The sequence below is a fragment of the Danio rerio genome, chromosome 3, assembly GCF_049306965.1.
Source record: "Danio rerio strain Tuebingen ecotype United States chromosome 3, GRCz12tu, whole genome shotgun sequence".
NCBI classification, from domain to species: Eukaryota; Metazoa; Chordata; class Actinopteri; order Cypriniformes; family Danionidae; genus Danio; species Danio rerio.
The window spans coordinates 64,985,410-65,005,037 of NC_133178.1; the positions used below are offsets into that span (position 1 = coordinate 64,985,410).

Consider the following 19,628-nt stretch of genomic DNA (forward strand, 5'->3'; position numbering starts at 1 on the left):
AATTAAATATAATATAATTAAATATAATTAAATATAATATAATATAATATAATATAATATAATATAATATAATATAATATAATATAATATAATATAATTAAATATAATATAATGTAATATAATATAATATAATTAAATATAATATTATAAAATATAATATAATATAATATAATATAATATAATTAAATATAATATAATATAATATAATATAATATAATTAAATATAATATAATATAATATAATTAAATATAATATAATATAATATAATGTTCATTTATTGTTCATTTAGTCAGTGAGATAATTTATTTAAATGTCATTCTATTGTCTGAACACATAACATTGAATACAAGACTTTTGTCTCAGCAAAGTCAGACCTTACTGTCCTAATTAAAACATTAAGAATCAAGGCATGATCATATTTTATTGTGGTCAAATAAGTGTAATCTAGAGGCCTTTGCCTTTCATATAAACCACTTCTGATACCAAATTATCAACTAGAAGTCAAGATATTATTTGTTCCTCCTAAAACTTGGATAGTGGACAAGAGTTGTGTCAGGTAGTGTATATTTTTCCATAATAAACACTCTTTTAAAAGTACACCGGGTTAAGTTTCACTCAGTTTACTCACCGATTACTGCGTAACTTTTGTGTGTGTGTCACAGTTTGATCCTCTTGAACAGCATGTTTAGATGCTTCAAACATCTGACTCACATCAACTTTTCTCTTCTTAAAGCTGACAGAATGTTATGTTTTTTGCTTACGTTACTGTTCTTGGTTTATTTTGCTCATCATTGCAGCTGACGTTCACAATGTACAAGTCGAGTCAGAGCGTTCGGTAAAGTACACAATGAAGCTCTCTGAGACTGAGCGCAGTTAAGGAGGAAGATAATGAGTAATCTCTGTTTGTGTGTCAGTGTACCAAACGTGCAGAAATAAAAACATCCAGGGACGCTCTTCATTCGCAGGGTTATCAAACTAGGTCAGATGGGTAACTCTTTAACTATACTTGAAACTTTTTCTCCACTCATGTGAAAATGGAGAAAGTATTTTCACAAATTAATAACACACAAAGTAAATAATATTAATAAAATAAATATAATATAATATAATATAATATAATATAATATAATATAATATATATAATTAAATATGATATAATATAATAAATATAATATAATATAATATAACATATAAAATATAATAATTAAATATGATATAATATAATATAATATAATATAATATAATATGACATAATTAAATGTAATATAATATAATATAATATAATATAATATAATATAATATAATATAATATAATATAATATAATATAATATAATAAAATATAATATAATATAATATAATATGACATAATTAAATGTAATATAATATAATATAATATAATATAATATAATATAATATAATATAATATAATAAAATATAATATAATATAATATAATATAATATAATATAATATAATATAATATAATATAATATGTGCTTTAGTAGAGTTACAGTCAGATTTTCTAGAAATGTAGTGTGCCTAAAAGTGTTTTGTAATAACTAAACTTGCATATTATAAAGTAAATAAAATCTAAACTTTTCTTCACCCTTGTAAAAATAAACAAATTTAATAAATATAGTGTATGTTACATTATTAAAATATTAATATATTACATAATTAAAACATTATTAAATAAATATTAAAAATAACAAAAATATATTGATTTAACAACACTTGAATATAATACAATATATTATTATGAAATTATAATATTATGATAAAAATAACATTATTATAAAATTATACGCATTTTAGTACAATTATTAAAAATATTAAAAAGGTTTTGTAAAAGCTAAACTTGCAGATATTAAATATTATATTATGTTATAAATATAATATAATAAATATAATTGTATAATACTCTATAGCCTATATAATTGTATAATACTCTATAGCCTATGTTTTTTGTAACTTGCAGATATACAAATATATAGGAATAATAATAATAATAATAATATTAAATAATTTATATTTAAAAATATTTCAGTGCTGCTGTGCATCCCTGTGTGTGTAATAAGCAACATGTATGAACATTTTGGACCTTTACGCGCTCTTTAAATAACAAACAATGCACTGATGTCCCTCCTTTTCAGCCCAGCATATCAATGGATGCACAAATGAGGAGCAAATACATTTTCCATGGAAAAAATGAAAGCAAAATATGTGAAAATTCACCTGAAACTTCTTACCATGTCAGTACGAGATTCCCGATAAACCCTCATTTTGCAGCAGAGAGGAACCTTTCGGTAGAGGATCAGCAGCAGCACCACGATCATGAAGAAAAACACCAGACAACAGACTGGAAAAAAACACAACACCACGGGTTCTCAAAACACTTGAACTTATTATTTTTTTTTAAATCTGCCAGTCATGCATTAAAAGTGATTGAAAATCTCATAGATGGGGTTAGAACTGTCGCATCACAGCAAGAAGGTCGCTAGTTCGAATCCCAGCTGGGCCAGTTGGCATTTCCGTGTGGAGTTTGCATGTTCTCCCGGTTCCTCCGGGTGCTCCGGTTTCCCCCCACAGTCCAAACACATGCGCTGTAGGGGAATTCATGAACTAAATTGGCCATAGTGTTTTGAGTGTGTGTGTGTGAATGTGAGAGTGTATGGGTGTTTCCCAGTACTGGGTTGCAGCCGGAAGGGCATCTGCTGCGTAAAACATATGCTGGAATAGTTGGTGGTTCATTCCACTGTGGGGACCCCTGATAAATAAGAGATAATGAATGAATCTCATTGATATTTTAACAATAAGTGAAGTTTATTCATAAACTAATTTCGAGAGGATCACGTGCTTATGATTTATCACGTCCAGTCTCGCATTTGCTAATCACTAGTCTTCCAATCATATGAGCCCTAAGGCACCATAAATAGTCTAAGTTTTCAGTTCACTTTATCTTCGTTTGGAAGAAGCAGCTTCACCGTAGCTAGCTCCGTTGAAGAACCAACTCTAAACCAGCATGGACAACTAAAGCAGCAACAAGCTACAATCTTCAGGATCTTCATTTGGAAGAACGCTCTGCTCTGCTCATCAACTACAAAAGCTACAAGTGCTACAAGCTACAAAAGCTTCAAGCTACAATCTACAATATACAATCTAAAAGCTTCAATCTACAAGCTACAATATACAAGCTACAGCAACAACAACAACAACTACTATTGCTACCATTTCAAACAACTACAACTCCAACAATTTCATCAACAGCTTAAACAACAACACCAAAACCTTCCACTTCAAAGAGCCTCCACAACGCATCTGCTGTGTCTTCAACCTTATTTCCCAGCAAGATATAAGCCAAACTCCAAAGCTATTGCAATAAAACGGAACCCTCACCTTCTCCTAGCAGTACACATGCTATCCATCGTTTAACAGATTGTTTGCTGGAATGTGTTCAGCAGAGCAGCAGCTCCAGCCACAAACAATGTTGAATTTGATCAACAAAATGGCCGCCAGGCTTTTTGCACCTTTTGCATGGCCTGACTGAAACTCCTTAAGCCAATAGCTGTAAAGATAAGCGTCTCCATCCAATGAGCTAAAAGACTGGAGATGGTCCCGCCCTCTCTCTTGACTCTGTTGCAAAGACCTTATGAATGAATAGGCCAGACACGCTTGTAAATTTAGTTAAAAAAAAAAATAAAAATAAAATAAATAAATAAATAAATAAATAAAATTCCATTTGACATTTAACTTCTGAAAAGATTATTACCCAACCAGTAAATATTAACAAGCTATTGAAAAACATTATGCCATCAAGCACAGAAGTCCAATTGTAATACGCCAGCGACTCATGTGTTGATTTACAAGCGTCATATAAGATTATATAGCAAGTCAGTCGGATGTGAAAACGGCAAAGAAACAAACTTCCCACTTGACTGTTATAAATACAAATTTAAACTTCACTATCACTTCACATGCTCAGTCTTCAAGGGGTACCAGTTTTCCAGGACCACCAGACTAGCCATATCCCATGTCCTCAGCTCTCCATTCATCTGTCATCCCGTTAGGAGACGAACACCCACCCCTACCATCCTTGCACCTCGTATCAATGAAGTCATCGGACCATGCATTATCAAAAGCGCTTCCATTTACAGCCGCCCATGCCCTTATTAAGATGCCTCGCATGGATATAAACTAAAACAATTTTCATGTCTGCCATACTTGTATTATTTTGCAAAGATTTAATTTCTGTTTCTCTTTGTTTTTTCTATTTTAGAGATCATGACTGCTGGCTCCAGAAGCTGACCCTCATCCAACCTATTACACTCCACATCCTCTTCACAAAGGATACATTCCATTTTTCACTTTATCCAATCTGTCCTAACCTGCAGTCTGCAACCTCCGAACCTGAAACCGTTGATTATCTTATTAAAAAGAAATCGACAACAACTTCATGATTGGAACTCCAAGGCTCCTCCTTTTAATATCTCGCGCATTAGCCCCATTGGTGTCGCTACTCAAAAATGTTCTGGCAAAAACGCCTTGTAGTCGACCTTTCGTCCCAACACAATTGCTCCTTTCCTAGCATTAACAGCACTATCCCATTGGACGAATATTTACTTAACTACCACGACATTGATCAAGAGATCTCTCTCATAAAGATAGCCAGTCGTAACACCTGGCTAGCCAAAGAAGACATTTCCCCTACCTTTAAAATCATGCCAATCCACCCAGACTTCTGGCACCTTTTGGCATTTATTGGCGAAATCAATTCTATTTTTCATATGCAAAAGCAGCCCAAAAAATATTTGACATGATGTCAGAAGCTTTATGCTGGATTCTGTCTAATATTTACGAAATACCATACCTCATTCACCTTCTAGACGATTTTCTTATTCCCCCCCCGTCATCTCCTCCAGCCAAACACCTAGCGATCACCCAGCAGGTTTTCGCTGATCTCGGAAGGACCCAGTACTTCAATCGAATTTCTGGGTATTAATCTAGACTCGCATAAATTCCAAGCATCCCTTCCTAAAGAGAAAATCAATCGAATAATTTCTCTATCCCAAATTTTCCTTGAAAAACAGATGTGCACACAACGAGAACTCCTACCAATTCTCGGCCATCTAAATTTCGCTATGCGCATTATTCCTTTCATTTCCCACCTCCTTCAATTATCCACCACAGTTCATGGTTTAGAAGAAACAATTTTTCTCTCCAAACCCAGTCGCGATGAACTTTGCTTATGGATCTCTTTCCTTAAGCAATGGAACGGCTGTTCCTTTTTCTACAGCGACTTGATTGCATCCCCTATTGACATCAACACATACACAGACGCTGCCCCTCCAATAGGTTACAGTGGCTAATATAAAGGACACTGGTTTGTCTCAACATGGCCAACCCAATTGTAATTCCATTCCAAAGACCAATGTTTTTCAGCCCTCTTCAAATTCTACCCTATCATCGCAGCAGCCATCCTGTGGGGGGACGAATGGTCTACATCTAGCATTCTCTTTCACTGCGATAACGAAGCTACAGTGCATTGCATTAACAAAGGGCGCTCCCACTCCCAATCGCTTATGCCATTTTTAAGACACCTTATCTGGATATCTGCTAAAAAACAATTTATCATGATTGCTGAACATGTACCTGGTTGCAAAAACCAAATCGCTGACTCTCTCTCTCATTTCTCTTTGCAGATATTCTGGCAACTAGCCCCGGAAGCAGACCCTCACCCAACGCCGGTCCCTCCTTATTCAGTAACGATATTTCCATAAACCACCCACTTCATAATCTTCATCAAACTTCTCTATCTCTTATCCTACAAGCAATAGCTCCCAGAACCCTCAATGCATACCTCACAGCATGGAATTCGTTTAAACAATTCCATACCATGCTAGACAACCCATTACACTCAAAATCCTTACCTCATGCATCTACACCCTCTGTAAAGGTTACATTTCCTCCCATACAGCCCGCACCTTAGATGCTATGTTCAATCTAGCATTTTTTGGGGGGTTTCTTAAATGTTCTGAATTAACAGTTACATCCAAATTTAACCCTCTACTCCACCCCACCATCTCAGATCTAGCTTTGCAAGACAGGGAAACTATCTCTTTCCTTATCAAACAAAGCAAAACAGATTAATTCCAGAGAGGACACTCTATCCTCATTTTCAATATTCCTTCACCTACACGCCCATTCCAAACCCTCTTAGCCTAGAAAATCTCAAGAGGCTAACCCACTGGCCCCGCTTTTTACTGATGACGCTAACCGTCCAGTATCTCGATTCTGGTTTCAAAAACACCTTAAAGAAATCTTTCGCCTATCAGGTTTTTTCCCAGAGCCCTTTTCCAGCCACTCATTCAGGATTGGCGCAGCCACTACAACGGGCTCTCACACCATCAGATCCAGACCCTTGGTCGCTGGTCTTCTGAAGTTTTCAAATCTTATATACGTCTCAGTAAATACCACCTCAAGAAAGCCCAACAGGCTTTAACCAACCCCCAAGCACCTCCTCACACGGCTCCAACTCAAAAAGGTGTCTAACAGAGCCTCGACTCTCGCAAGAGTCATCCAAACCAAACCCCGCAGAAGCCCAATTGTCCACCCATGGCACCCTTACATGTTTGCCAAGGACTCCCTCAAGGGCCATTGCAGTTAGCATCTTCTGCAATCACCAATAGCTATTTACAGATGCAGACGTTTGTATCCACATGTTCTTTGCGCATTTACTGCGTTTGTACATATGTATTATATTTGTGCTTGTTCCCTTCTTCCAACTTTTCCAAATCTTTTATCCTTATAACCCTACTTTCAGCCTCTCGTTCCTTTCTTCTCTACACTCCACTCCCAACTAATCTATTTTACACTCTACCTCTAATGATCTTGTTTCTCCTGTCTAGACTCTTCAGACAACCGAAGGGGCCCCCTTGAGCTCCAACTCTCGCAGGATTCGGCCATAGCGGCCACAGTCCTTTCTTCTTCACGATGTTACCTATTCTTTTTCCGCCTAGACTCTTTCTCCAAGCTCCAAACCCCGCAGGGGTCCGCTCAAGCTAAAACTTCTTCACTCTACTTCAACTACCTCTCTTCTCCTTATGACTCACCCTCTAGCTCTGACCCCCACAGGGGTCGCTCCGAGCCCCAATCTCTCGCAAGAGTTATCCAAATCCTCTTTCCCACTCACTGATATCTATCTCCTCCTATCCGCAATCTACCCTCAAGCTCTGACCTCCACAAAGGTCGCTCAGAGCTCCAACTCTCACAAGAGTTACTCTCTTCCACTCACTGCTACCTATCTCCCCCTATCTACACTCTACCCCCAAGCTCTGACCTCCACAGAGGTCGCTTCAAGCTCCAACTCTCGCAAGAGTTACTCTCTTCCACTCATTGCTCCTCCCAGCTACACTCTACCCTCAAGCTCAAACCTCCGCAGAGGTCACTCCTATCTACACCCTACCCTCAAGCTCAAACCTCCGCAGAGGTCACTCCTATCTACACCCTACCCTCAAGCTCAAACCTCCGCAGAGGTCACTCCTATCTACACCCTACCTTCAAGCTCAAACCTCCGCAGAGGTCGCTCCTAGCTACACTCTACCCTCAAGCTCAAACCTCCGCAGAGGTCACTCCTATCTACACTCTACCCTCAAGCTCAAACCTCCGCAGAGGTCACTCCTATCTACACCCTACCCTCAAGCTCAAACCTCCGCAGAGGTCACTCCTATCTACACCCTACCTTCAAGCTCAAACCTCCGCAGAGGTCGCTCCTATCTACACCCTACCCTCAAGCTCTAACCTCCGCAGAGGTCACTCCTATCTACACCCTACCCTCAAGCTCAAACCTCCGCAGAGGTCACTCCTATCTACACCCTACCTTCAAGCTCAAACCTCCGCAGAGGTCGCTCCTATCTACACCCTACCCTCAAGCTCTAACCTCCGCAGAGGTCACTCCTATCTACACCCTACCCTCAAGCTCAAACCTCCGCAGAGGTCATTCCTATATACACCCTACCTTCAAGCTCAAACCTCCGCAGAGGTCGCTCCTATCTACACCCTATCCTCAAGCTCAAACCTCCGCAGAGGTCACTCCTATCTACACCCTACCTTCAAGCTCAAACCTCCGCAGAGGTCACTCCTATCTACACCCTACCTTCAAGCTCAAACCTCCGCAGAGGTCGCTCCTATCTACACCCTACCCTCAAGCTCTAACCTCCGCAGAGGTCACTCCTATCTACACCCTACCCTCAAGCTCTAACCTCCGCAGAGGCCGCTCTAAACTCAAACTCTCACAAAGCTCCATCTTTCGTAAGAGCTACTCTCCTCCACTCTCTGCTCCATACCTTCACTCTACTCTGGCCCCCGCAGGGGTCACTTAGAGCTCCAACTCCCACAAGATTCACTCAAAGTTCTCTTTCCACTGCTTCAAACCACCTATTCTCCCCTTCTTCTTAACCCCGAAAACCATGAACCCCGCAGGGGTTCCTTCAAACTCTTACTCCAGCAAGAGTTATCAGAATCCTCTTTTCACCCTTATTAATCCTATCTAATTAATGCCCATGCATTTAACCTCTTTCCTTCTATTATATCCAGCAGCCGGATATAGCTCTAAATTTCCTGCCTTTTGGGGGGTTTTTTCTTCGAATACGCGGCTGCTGTCCCGAGCGATTAATTTCTGCATTTTGGGGAGTTCTGAGATCCACCGAGCTCAGGCTCCCTTCTTGCTCTGCCAACGGGAGGAAGCCCCGGGCTCGAGGAGCCCTTGAGCTCGGGGCTCTCTCCCGGGACAGCATGCCAAATAAGCTTTGTAAATCATCAGCTAAGTGTGAACTCTTGAAGTGAAGTTTATTCATAAACTAATTTCGAGAGGATCACGTGCTTATGATTTATCACGTCCAGTCTCGCATTTGCTAATCACTAGTCTTCCAATCATATGAGCCCTAAGGCACCATAAATAGTCTAAGTTTTCAGTTCACTTTATCTTCGTTTGGAAGAAACCCCCCTCCTCCCCTATTCTCCTCCTTTACCTGTAATTGGGCGGCACGGCGGTCCAGTGGTTAGCACTGTGAACCACACAGCAAGAATACTGCCGGTCCTAGTTCGATAGGACCGGTGAGTGTTTCTGTGGGGAGTTTGTATGTCCTTCCCGTGTCCGCGTGGGTTTTCCCCGGGCTCTCCGGTTTCCTCCCACCATCCAAAGACATTCAACATACTTAACAATCAAGCTGGTCTAATTCCTTACGTTCCCTTAGCTACAGCGGCAGGGGAGTTCTGAGATCCACCGAGCTCAGGCTCCCTTCTTGCTCTGCCAACGGGAGGAAGCCCCGGGCTCGAGGAGCCCTTGAGCTCGGGGCTCTCTCCCGGGACAGCATGCCAAATAAGCTTTGTAAATCATCAGCTAAGTGTGAACTCTTGAAAGACGTTTTACATACGAGAAATTCCAGCGTTATGAATGTGACATTTGCAGAAAAATTCTAAATATATTTTTACAGAGAAAGTAAATGGTAATATTATAACATCTGTTTATATTTTTGAAAACAACCAACCATGGGAGCAGAAGTATATCAATCTGTAAACATTTATTAAATGAGGGAAATGAGCATGTGCTATGGATATGACTGCAAAAAAGTCTGCAAGTTTACAGTATACAACATACTTTGTAATAATTCTGCGAATTAAACTGCAGAATCCAAAAGAAGCAATGCTCATCAAAAAGATAAGAGTCGGCTCACTATCAAACAAAAACAACTGATTTTATATATTCGACATTTTTTGCATTTATGAGGTAAAATCTTCGTTATGGATGTGACGAATGTGAAATTGGCACGTGTGTGATTTTGGTAAATCAAATTTAATAGTTTGAAAATAATAACATTTTATTTTTAAGCCCTGTAAAATACTTGCTTACGCAAAAAACGACGAAAACAGTTTCGATATTTTGGCAGAAACTGCATTTTTTTCATGGCAAGGTTGACATTTGTATGTAATTGCTCATACATTTATTTTACATGCATTTAATGTGCTTTCCATGCATATGAAATCACTTTTTTAAATTTGATGTGGACATCTGGTCTTGGACTCATAGGCTTATATAGGGCAAATCAATTAAATTAGGTCCAAATGTTAAGTACGATTCCATGTGCTCCATGATAGTATGAATTAAACAGGATTGGGTGTTATTAGTTACAAAGTAACTAGCTACTGTAATTAAATTACGTCTTCAGCAGAAAAAAAGTTACTTATAATGTACTCGCCTCACTGTACATTAATTCAAGATCTGGGTCAACCAACTCAGAGAAGCAGAGGAATCATATTTATTTGTTATATAAATATATTCATTCATTTTCCTTCAGCTTAGTCCCTTTATTCATCAGGGTTCGCCACAGCGGAATGAACCGCCAACTTATCCAGCATATGTTTTGCAACCTCCACACAGAAATGCCAACTGACCCAGCCGAGGCTTAAACCAGAGACCTTCTTGCTGTGAGGCGAATATGCTACCCACTGCTGATACAAATATGTAATGATTCATAATCGGTAACATTTATTTTTAAATATTGAAATCGTTAAACGGTTAATCATATTGTGAGTGAACTTTTTTTTTTTTACATTTATATTAAAATCGTTCATAGCATCGTTTTTTAGACAACAGTTTTTATTTTACAGTTTTAGACCGTGCTTTTTGCTGATATAAATATGTGATGATTTAAAAATGGTAGCGTTACATTTTTTTTTTATTATATTAAAATCGTTCGTAGTGTCGTTTTTTTAGACGATAGTTTCAATTTTAGACAACAGTTTAGACCTTGTTTTTTGCTGATAAAAATATGTGATGGTTTATAATCGGTAACGTTTATTCTTTAAATATTGAATTCGTTAAACGGTTTATTATATTGTGAGTGAACTTTTTTTTTTACATTTATATTAAAATCGTTCATAGCATCGTTTTTTAGACAACAGTTTTTATTTTACAGTTTTAGACCGTGCTTTTTGCTGATATAAATATGTGATGATTTAAAATTGATAGCGTTAAATTTTTTTTATTATATTAAAATCGTTCGTAGTGTCATTTTTTAGACGATAGTTTCAATTTTAGACAACAGTTTAGACCTTGTTTTTTGCTGATACAAATATGTGATGGTTTATAATCGGTAACGTTTATTCTTTAAATATTGAATTCGTTAAACGGTTTATTATATTGTGAGGGAACTGTCCCTTTAAATACTGTATTTATTTTCATAAACATCTGATTTCCACAGTTTCAATAAAGCATATTTTTCTCCAGAGCGACTAAAGTCCTCAGAAGAGTCGTGTACTTTCATTTTTTTACGTTAGACGTTTTTTAGACGACAGTTTTTATTTTACAGTTTTAGACCGTTCTTTTTGCTGATATAAATATGTGATGATTTAAAATTGGAAGCGTTAAATTTTTTTTTATTATATTAAAATCGTTCGTAGTGTCGTTTTTTAGACGATAGTTTCAATTTTAGACAACAGTTTAGACCTTGTTTTTTGCTGATACAAATATGTGATGGTTTATAATTGGTAACGTTTATTCTTTAAATATTGAATTCGTTAAACGGGTTGTTATATTGTGAGGGAACTGTCCCTTTAAATATGCTATTTATTTTCATAAACATCTGATTTCCACAGTTTCAATAAAGCATATTTTTCTCCAGAGCGACTAAAGTCCTCAGAAGAGTCGTGTACCTTCATTTTTTTACGTTAGACATTTTTTAGACGACAGTTTTAATTTGACAGTTTAAGACCTTGTTTTCTGCTGATACAAATATGTGATGATGTATAATCGATAACGTTTAAATGTTAAAATGTTAATTATATTGTGGGTGAACTGCCCCTTTAAATGCAGTATTTATTTTTATAAACAACTGATTTCAACTGTTTCAAAAATACACACTTTTCTCCAGAGTGACCAAAGTCCTCAGAAGAGTCGTGTAGCGTCATTTTTTAGACGTTTTTTAGACGACAGTTTCATTTTAGATAACAGTTTAAGACCTTGTTTTTTGCTGTTACAAATATATGATGATTTATAATAGGAAGGTTTGATTTTTTTTAATTATGCTGAAATTGTTTGTAGCATCGTTTTTTAGATGTTTTTTTAGACGACAGTTTTAATTTTACAGTTTTAGACCTTGTTTTCTGCTGACTCAAATGTGATGATGTATAATCGGTAACGTTTATTTTTTTAAATATTGAAATCTTTCTAAAAACTTGAGTAAAATGTTAAAGATATTGTTGGTGAACTGCCCCTTTAAATGCTTATTTTCATAAACATTTGATTTCAACAGTTTTAAAAATACACACTTTTCTCCAGAGTAACCAAAGTCCTCAGAAGAGTCGTGTAGCATCGTTTTTTTAGACGACAGTTTCATTTTAGATAACAGTTTTAGACCTTGTTTTTTGCTTTTATAAACATATATTGATTTATAATGTTTTTTTTTATTATTATTTTTTTTTCTATTTTGAAATCGTTAAACGGTTAATTATATTGTGGGTGAACTGTCCCGTTAAACGCGGTATTTATTTCCATGAACATCTGATTTTGTTTTACTCACAGGCTCCCACCACGATAGTGCGCTGGTCCTCCGGGAAGCTCATGGAGGGGACGGTCGGTGCCACAGTGCTGGACATCTCCCCAAAACTAAACACTTTCCTCCCCTTTCTCTCCTCAAAATGCCTCAGGAAAAGTCCTCAGAGAAGTCGTGTAGCTTCATTTCACAACTGATGAGAGTCCCAGACCTGCAGCTGAACGTCTGTCACGACTCACATCCTCTTTGGTCAACCCTCACGAAGCACCGGGACACTTTGTTGGCATCCGTGAATAGACTGGGGAAAACCTACTATGGCGAGGAGTTGTCGGCTTATAAATAACAATAAGCGTCGTGAGTGGACGGTTGCTAGGCGACGGTTGCGCGAGCTGATTAATATTCATGAGGTCTGCCTTCCTCTTAGTAGGATTCGTTCATTTCGGCGTCAGAGTTAAAAGATTCATAGATTTAAAGTAACTTAGAGTTACATAGCATTTATTTACCGCTACGCTGATGATTTGGTGGGTTTATACTCACCTGTAAAAATCCCCAGTCGCTTGTTTGGATAAAAATAAATGTGAAGTAACTGTAAATGTAGGAGAATGTTAAATAAAAATAAGTATTGGATGTGTTTGGTTCTATAATAATAATAATAATAATAATAATAATAATAATAATAATATAAATAAAAGTAGTTGTATAGAACATGTTTGTTTTAACGTTAACACAAACTAGAACATTCCTCACACATTTATTTATTTATTTATTTATTTATTTATTTATTTATTTATTTATTTATTTATATGTACTCATACACACACAAGTTACATATATTCTTCTTCTGGACCCAGTGTGAGACCATTGTGTTGCGTCTTCCACATTTATTACACAATTTGTAAGCTTTGGCATCATTTCGTTGTATTCATCAGATGTTGTGTTTCCAAAACAGGGAGAAAGAAACATTCCTCAAACATTTCACGGTTGTCTTGGAGATCAGCAGGACTTTCACATATAAAGAGCGCCGCCCAGTGGCGGAATGCGATACACTGCAGGCAGTTATTATTCATACATTTGTTGATTTTTTAATACTATATATGAAGAATTAATGAGCAAAACAGATTTTATTCATATTCATAAATCATGTAGTTTGCAAACCAGCTGTTTAATGCACAATACATATGATTTATGAAAGTATGAAAGAAAATTATATATAATATAATATAATATAATATAATATAATATAATATAATATAATATAATATAATATAATATAACATAATATCGTTTATTAATTCATTTATTTTTTCAGATTAGTCCGTTTATTATTCTGGGATTGCCACAGTGGAATGAACTGCCAACTTATAGCATGTTTTACCCAGCGGATACCCTTCATATATAAATACATACATACAGTTGAAGTCAGAATTATTAGCCCCCCCCACCCCTGAAATATTAGCCCCCTTGTTAATTTTTACCCCAATATCTGATTAACGGAGAGAAGATTTTCTGAACACATTTCTAAACATAATAGTTTTAATAACTCATCTCTAATAACTGATTTATTTTATCTTTGCCATGATGACAGTGAATAATATTAGACTAGATAGACACTTTTATACAGCTTAAAGTGACATTTAAAGGCTTAACTAGGTTAATTAGGGTAACCAGGCAGGTTAGGATAAATAGGCAAGTTATTGTATAATGATAGTTTGTTCTTTAGACAGTCGAAAAAAAAGGCTTCAAGGGACTAATAATTTTGTCCCTAAAATGGTGTTTAAAAAAATAAAAAACTGCTTTTATTCTTTCCAAAATAAAACAAATAAGACTTTCTCCAGAAGAAAAAAATATTATCAGACATACTGTGAAACTTTGCTTGCTCTGTTTAACATAATTTGGGAAATACTTAAAAAAGAAAAAAAATTCAAAGGGGGGCTAATAATTAACTTCAACTATATATATATATATATATATATATATATATATATATATATATATATATATATATATATATATATATATATATATATATATATATATATATATATATTTATGTATATATAATATTTCGGCTTAGTCCCTTTTATTAATCTGGGGTCGCCACAGCAGAATGAACCGCCATACATATATATATATATATATATATATATATATATATATATATATATATATATATATATATATATATATATATATATATATATATATATATATATATATATATATAAAATATAAGTATATAATATAAATATATGTATATATAAGTATTTATATAATATACATATATATATAATATTACTATTATTAATAAAATAATAATAATTCTTGAAAATTCTCTAGTTGTCTGAGTTTACTACTATAATACTAATATATTACAAATATTAATATTTGTTTTATTCTTTAAAGGTCTGATCAAATTTATTGAACATTTCAAATAAAACTTGTTCGTTAACGTTATTATTTGATGAAGATGCTATTATTAATCAGAAAGGGACAACTAGTTATAAATTATAATTGGTAATAAATCAATAATAAATGTTGTCATTTGTTGGGGTTAAACAATCTGGATTATTTCAGCAAATATTGACTTCTATACTCTTCTGAAGATCAAACATTGGTGTTGTGCTGTCTTAAAATCAATATGAATATAGATGTGTGATAACATATATTGTTTTGTTCTGTAAATTACTGATGACGTTAATTCAAATGTTTTCATTTAGCACAAAGGGCATTTTATCAAAATAACACAAATATGCAATTTTTAGACGTGTATGTTAATTTTAGATAAGAGTTTTGAACTGTTTTCTGCTGATACAAGCATCATGTGATGATTTATGATGTAAATCAAATTGAATCTGTAGATTTTATAAAAATTATATTAAAATCATTCTTAAAACTTACTATAATGACAACAATCACAATCGTCGTGAATTTAAATATAATGTCCTTCAATTAGTATTACAATATTTTCACGCAAGCGTTCAGTTCCTTTCTGAACAGCTCTCCACGATTCAGTTGAATCAGAGTCATTTGGTGTGAACAACTCCACACGGCAAAGCTATCTCAAAGGGCGTTGTTCGGATGTCAGTCCGAACTGAGGAGTCGACTCCCACCAAGTGTCACACGCGACAAGCCTGACTCGCTGGTATATGCGAATGATTCACGGGGGAAAGATGGTCGCGAGCACCCGTGTACAGAAGCTCCTCAGACGGTATAAACTCGTAATCGCGGCCGGTTTAACGATCTTGCTGGTCCAGGGGCTGGTGGTATGGAGCCTGCGGAGTCTTGAGGAGGGAGAGGCCGAGGTGGGTGATGTTTTATGCGGGTGAATCTGTTCCGCCGTTTGATCTGAGGGTTTAGAATAGCATGCTAAGCTAACCCACAGCCGTCAGTCACTCAGTCTCATTAGTTGGACTATTACAGCTGTAATAACGACGCCGAGTGTGCTGTTAATCTGATACTTTTATTGTACTGTGTAACAAAGTTATGGTTAAATGAGGCGTATTTCGGTTGTTGTGTTCAATTGTTGTGCTGGCGACCATTTAAAGCTGTTTGTTTTGACCGGCGTCGGGTTTTAAATGACTGGGCTGACTTCAGCCATAGCAACTCTATGACTGGGAATCAAAACTTGGAGAGCTGCCTACGTAGGCAACTTTTATTTTTGGTTATCATCGTCTCAACGCCTTGTCACGTATTAATGCTATGTCTATTTATCTATATACACTGCTTTTTTTTATATAAACAAGGTCTCCATGTGTCAGAATTTATTGAGCATCTTGTTTATTTTAACCGCATACTTAAAGGGGAACTATTATGCTTTTATAAAAGGTTTAAACACAGTTGTTGGGATATAGCAGTGTGTGAATATAGCCAGCCTATAATGATAAAAATGTGTTAATTCAATTTTGTTTTATAATCGGACTTGATGAAAACAGTCTGTGATGACATTCTCCCTTTTGTACGTGTCATCAGAGGGGGAAAGCCCCGCCCACTAGTGACGATCTGTGCCTCATTAGCATAGAAAGCCCTGAGTGAGAAGCAGCCGTCAGCGATTGTCGCCTCTGAGAGGTACAGTGCGGTACAGGTCACCGTTATCAAGCTTGAGTTTCCACTGCCAAAAGGGTATCAATGGTTTTGGTGGGCGTGGTGTACGACAAAGTTTCAGTCGACGTCATTTTTACTCAAGGAAATGTCATAGTAATGCCGTACGTTTGTTTACATAAAATAAGAGAAGCGCTTCTCACAAAACAGATGCTTTATACACATAAATACTTCTGTATAAATGTTCATTAGCCTACTAACTTTGCTATCAACATGATTTGATTATAACTGCAGATCAATGGCAGTGTGAAATAGCCTACTGTAACGTCTGCGATTATATAAAATAAATAAATAAATACAACATATATAAACACGTAGACCCTTATAATCTCCGATAGGATACCAATAACGGAAAAATGACACACAGCAGACATTTAGTCGGTGCCTCTCATATGTGTCTTTAATCTTCAGCAGTACGTGAAGCCTATTGTTAGAAAGTATTTCCATCATTCCGAGTTCATAAAGGTGATGAGAATAGCACTATATCAATAACATATGGCACTTTGTTCATGTTTTAGGTTGCAGAAGCATCATTTGCTGCTTTTTTCCAGGTACTCCTTTGTTTTTTCGAACTTCACTCTCGCGTTTGTTCGCTTCTGAAAGGATCGGATATCAGAGCACTTCAATGATCACACACGTTATTAATATGAGCTTAAAATGTTGTAAATTTAAATAAAGATGTGTGGCGAGCTCTGTGGAGAAATTGAAACCGCTCTCACTTTTAGACGGGCTCGTAAAATAACAACAGGACACTGCAGATTTTGTCCTTTTTGGCTTTGTGGTTGTTCATCAAGACGTCGACAAGGTTTATTTGAGCTCAGGTCTACCATTGATTGTTATTATATGTATATAATATTACGGTGTAATGTTTCGGCTGTGTTTTTAAAAATGCCGTTTCCTTTGTTTTCATTCTCCCGCTTATTCGAGTGACGTATCTCTGTAAACCAATAGTGTTCAACTCCACGTCTAGCTCCGCCTTTTGATACCCTATTTTTTTGTGCTAGGTACACTAGTGGTACTGTTTGCTTTTAGGTACCCTTTGACTAAAAGGGTACTGATCTGTACCGTTGTTACCATACCGAAGATAATGCCTATGACTAAGAGGATTATAAATGTGGAGTGTGCTTATGCTGTGTTCACAGCAGAAGAAGCATCAAGCGCAAGTGATTTACATGTTAATTCAATGCAAAGACGCAAATAGACATCCTACGGTGTAATATACGCGAATGAGGTGGCGAAAATGACCCGCTTCACGAAAATGAAGCGGCGAGAGTTGAGCGTTTTGCACGAATCACTCAAGTTGGAAGATCTGTATTTTATCGGACATCCTTGCTATGTTAACCAATCAGGAGCTTGCTCTTGTGTGATTATGACGTAGCGCCTGTTGTTGGTGTACCGAGGGGAAATCCTTCTGCCGACACTAGACAACAGCTCATCAAATTGGGTTTGGCTCAGTCGGAAGCTACCGCTGAAAGCCTCCATCATCATCCAGGTACAGTTTTTAGAGTAGTTGATGAATTCACAGAGCTAGTGCCCCTCTGAAAGAATATAGTGGTTTCAAACATGGCGCCGAACGAATCTACACTGTTTTTCAGCCTTCCTAAAGCACATAAACAAAGCTACTTTCTCAATAAAATCCATGTTAGCCATTTAACAAAGCTAGAGTGACCAGGTAGACTGAAGCCTCGCCCATGACACGAATCCGCGTCTATAATGAAGTGAATTTAACATGCAAATGAAGCGGATTTGATGTGAATGAAGCTCAAAATGTTTAAATGTCTATTTATGTGCGAATTGTGGGATTTATCCACACGTACCGCGTCTGGTGTGAACACAGCAATAGACTTCTTCTGAGACACTTTGTCTCACAGAAATAACATTAGTCTTGTTATGGAATCTGCCACTATGCTGACACACTGGCATTTGCAGCTCGAATTTTAAGTCGCCAAAATGGCACAATTTGTATCAAAGCCTAAAAGGGTCCGTTTTAGAGAGTTATAAAACATTATTTGTGAGATGTTTTAAACTGAAGCTTCACATACACACTCTAGGGATGCTCTTTAGGCCCTCCTTAAAATGTTTTGTGATCATTGCAGTCTTTGGAGCCAGTAACAAGTGTCCTATATAGTGAAGACTGCCTACACCGAGTGTCTGTGAGAATCTATTGAGCTTTTTACCTGTAGCCTTTTTGGCCCTCACAGTCTCTAGATCTTGCAAAAAGTGTCCTATCTAGGCAGGATGACACCATGCTGCCTACAAATGTTCCTCTATGTGAGAATCTGTTGAATCTCCTACCCATAACCAGGGCCTTATAGACTCTCCGGACATTTGTTTATTTAGTTGCTATTTCTGCGCAAAAGTTTGTAATGATTTTGAGATTTTTATTGTACCTATGCGCTATTTTACCCATACAGCATGCGTTGTATGTGAACTGAATAAGCTAAATTGGCTGTAGTGTATGTGTGGGTGTGAATGCAAGAGTGTATGGGTGTTTCCCAGCATTGGGTTGTGTTTGGAAGGGCATTAAGTTGGCGGTTCATTCCGCTGTGGTGACCCCTGATTATAAAAGGGACTAAGCTGAAAAGACAATGAATAAATGAACTTTTATTTAAGGTCTACAATGCAAATACAATTAGATCCACTCGTTTGGTAAACAAAGCAAGTCTTAGTCTTATATAATATGTCTACTAAAAGATAGACTAAAAATACTTTACCCACTATATTGCAAATAAATGATCTAAACATATAACATTACTGGAATGAATATAAAAACTGAATACATATATAATTACTTTAGTAAATAAATAAACCTGATGATGGCATAAAAAAATCTGGGGCTCATATGAAGGATCCTACCTAGTCATCATGTTTGAGCACTGCATTGCTCACTAGGTTGTGATGTCTGAAAATGATGGCAACTTGCTGTGCGTCTGCTACCGAGGGCTAATGTTAGAAGCCATTTTTGAGCATGGCAGTCTTGAAA

The 19,628-nt window shown here is 36.4% G+C and overlaps 2 protein-coding genes across 3 annotated transcripts in view; one reads left to right on the top strand and one right to left on the bottom strand.

The window, feature by feature from the left end:
• The window catches only part of si:ch73-364h19.1, a 33,822-nt gene extending 20,964 nt beyond the window's left edge, over positions 1-12,858 (bottom strand). Inside the window, exons 1-2 of the mRNA XM_073945283.1 lie at positions 12,575-12,858; positions 2,249-2,358 (exon numbers count right to left, since the gene is read on the bottom strand). Of these exons, the coding sequence (XP_073801384.1) occupies positions 2,249-2,358; positions 12,575-12,650 (186 nt within the window). The 5' untranslated portion in view covers positions 12,651-12,858. The remainder of the gene's footprint in view (positions 1-2,248; positions 2,359-12,574) is intronic.
• A 2,833-nt stretch (positions 12,859-15,691) lies between these two features.
• Positions 15,692-19,628, top strand: part of xylt2 (xylosyltransferase II) — a 50,577-nt gene continuing 46,640 nt past the window's right edge. Inside the window, exon 1 of one of the 2 annotated variants that reach the window (XM_009299859.5) lies at positions 15,692-15,849. In XM_009299859.5, coding sequence (XP_009298134.1) covers positions 15,694-15,849 — 156 coding nt within the window. In that variant the 5' untranslated portion in view covers positions 15,692-15,693. 2 annotated transcript variants of the gene reach the window in all.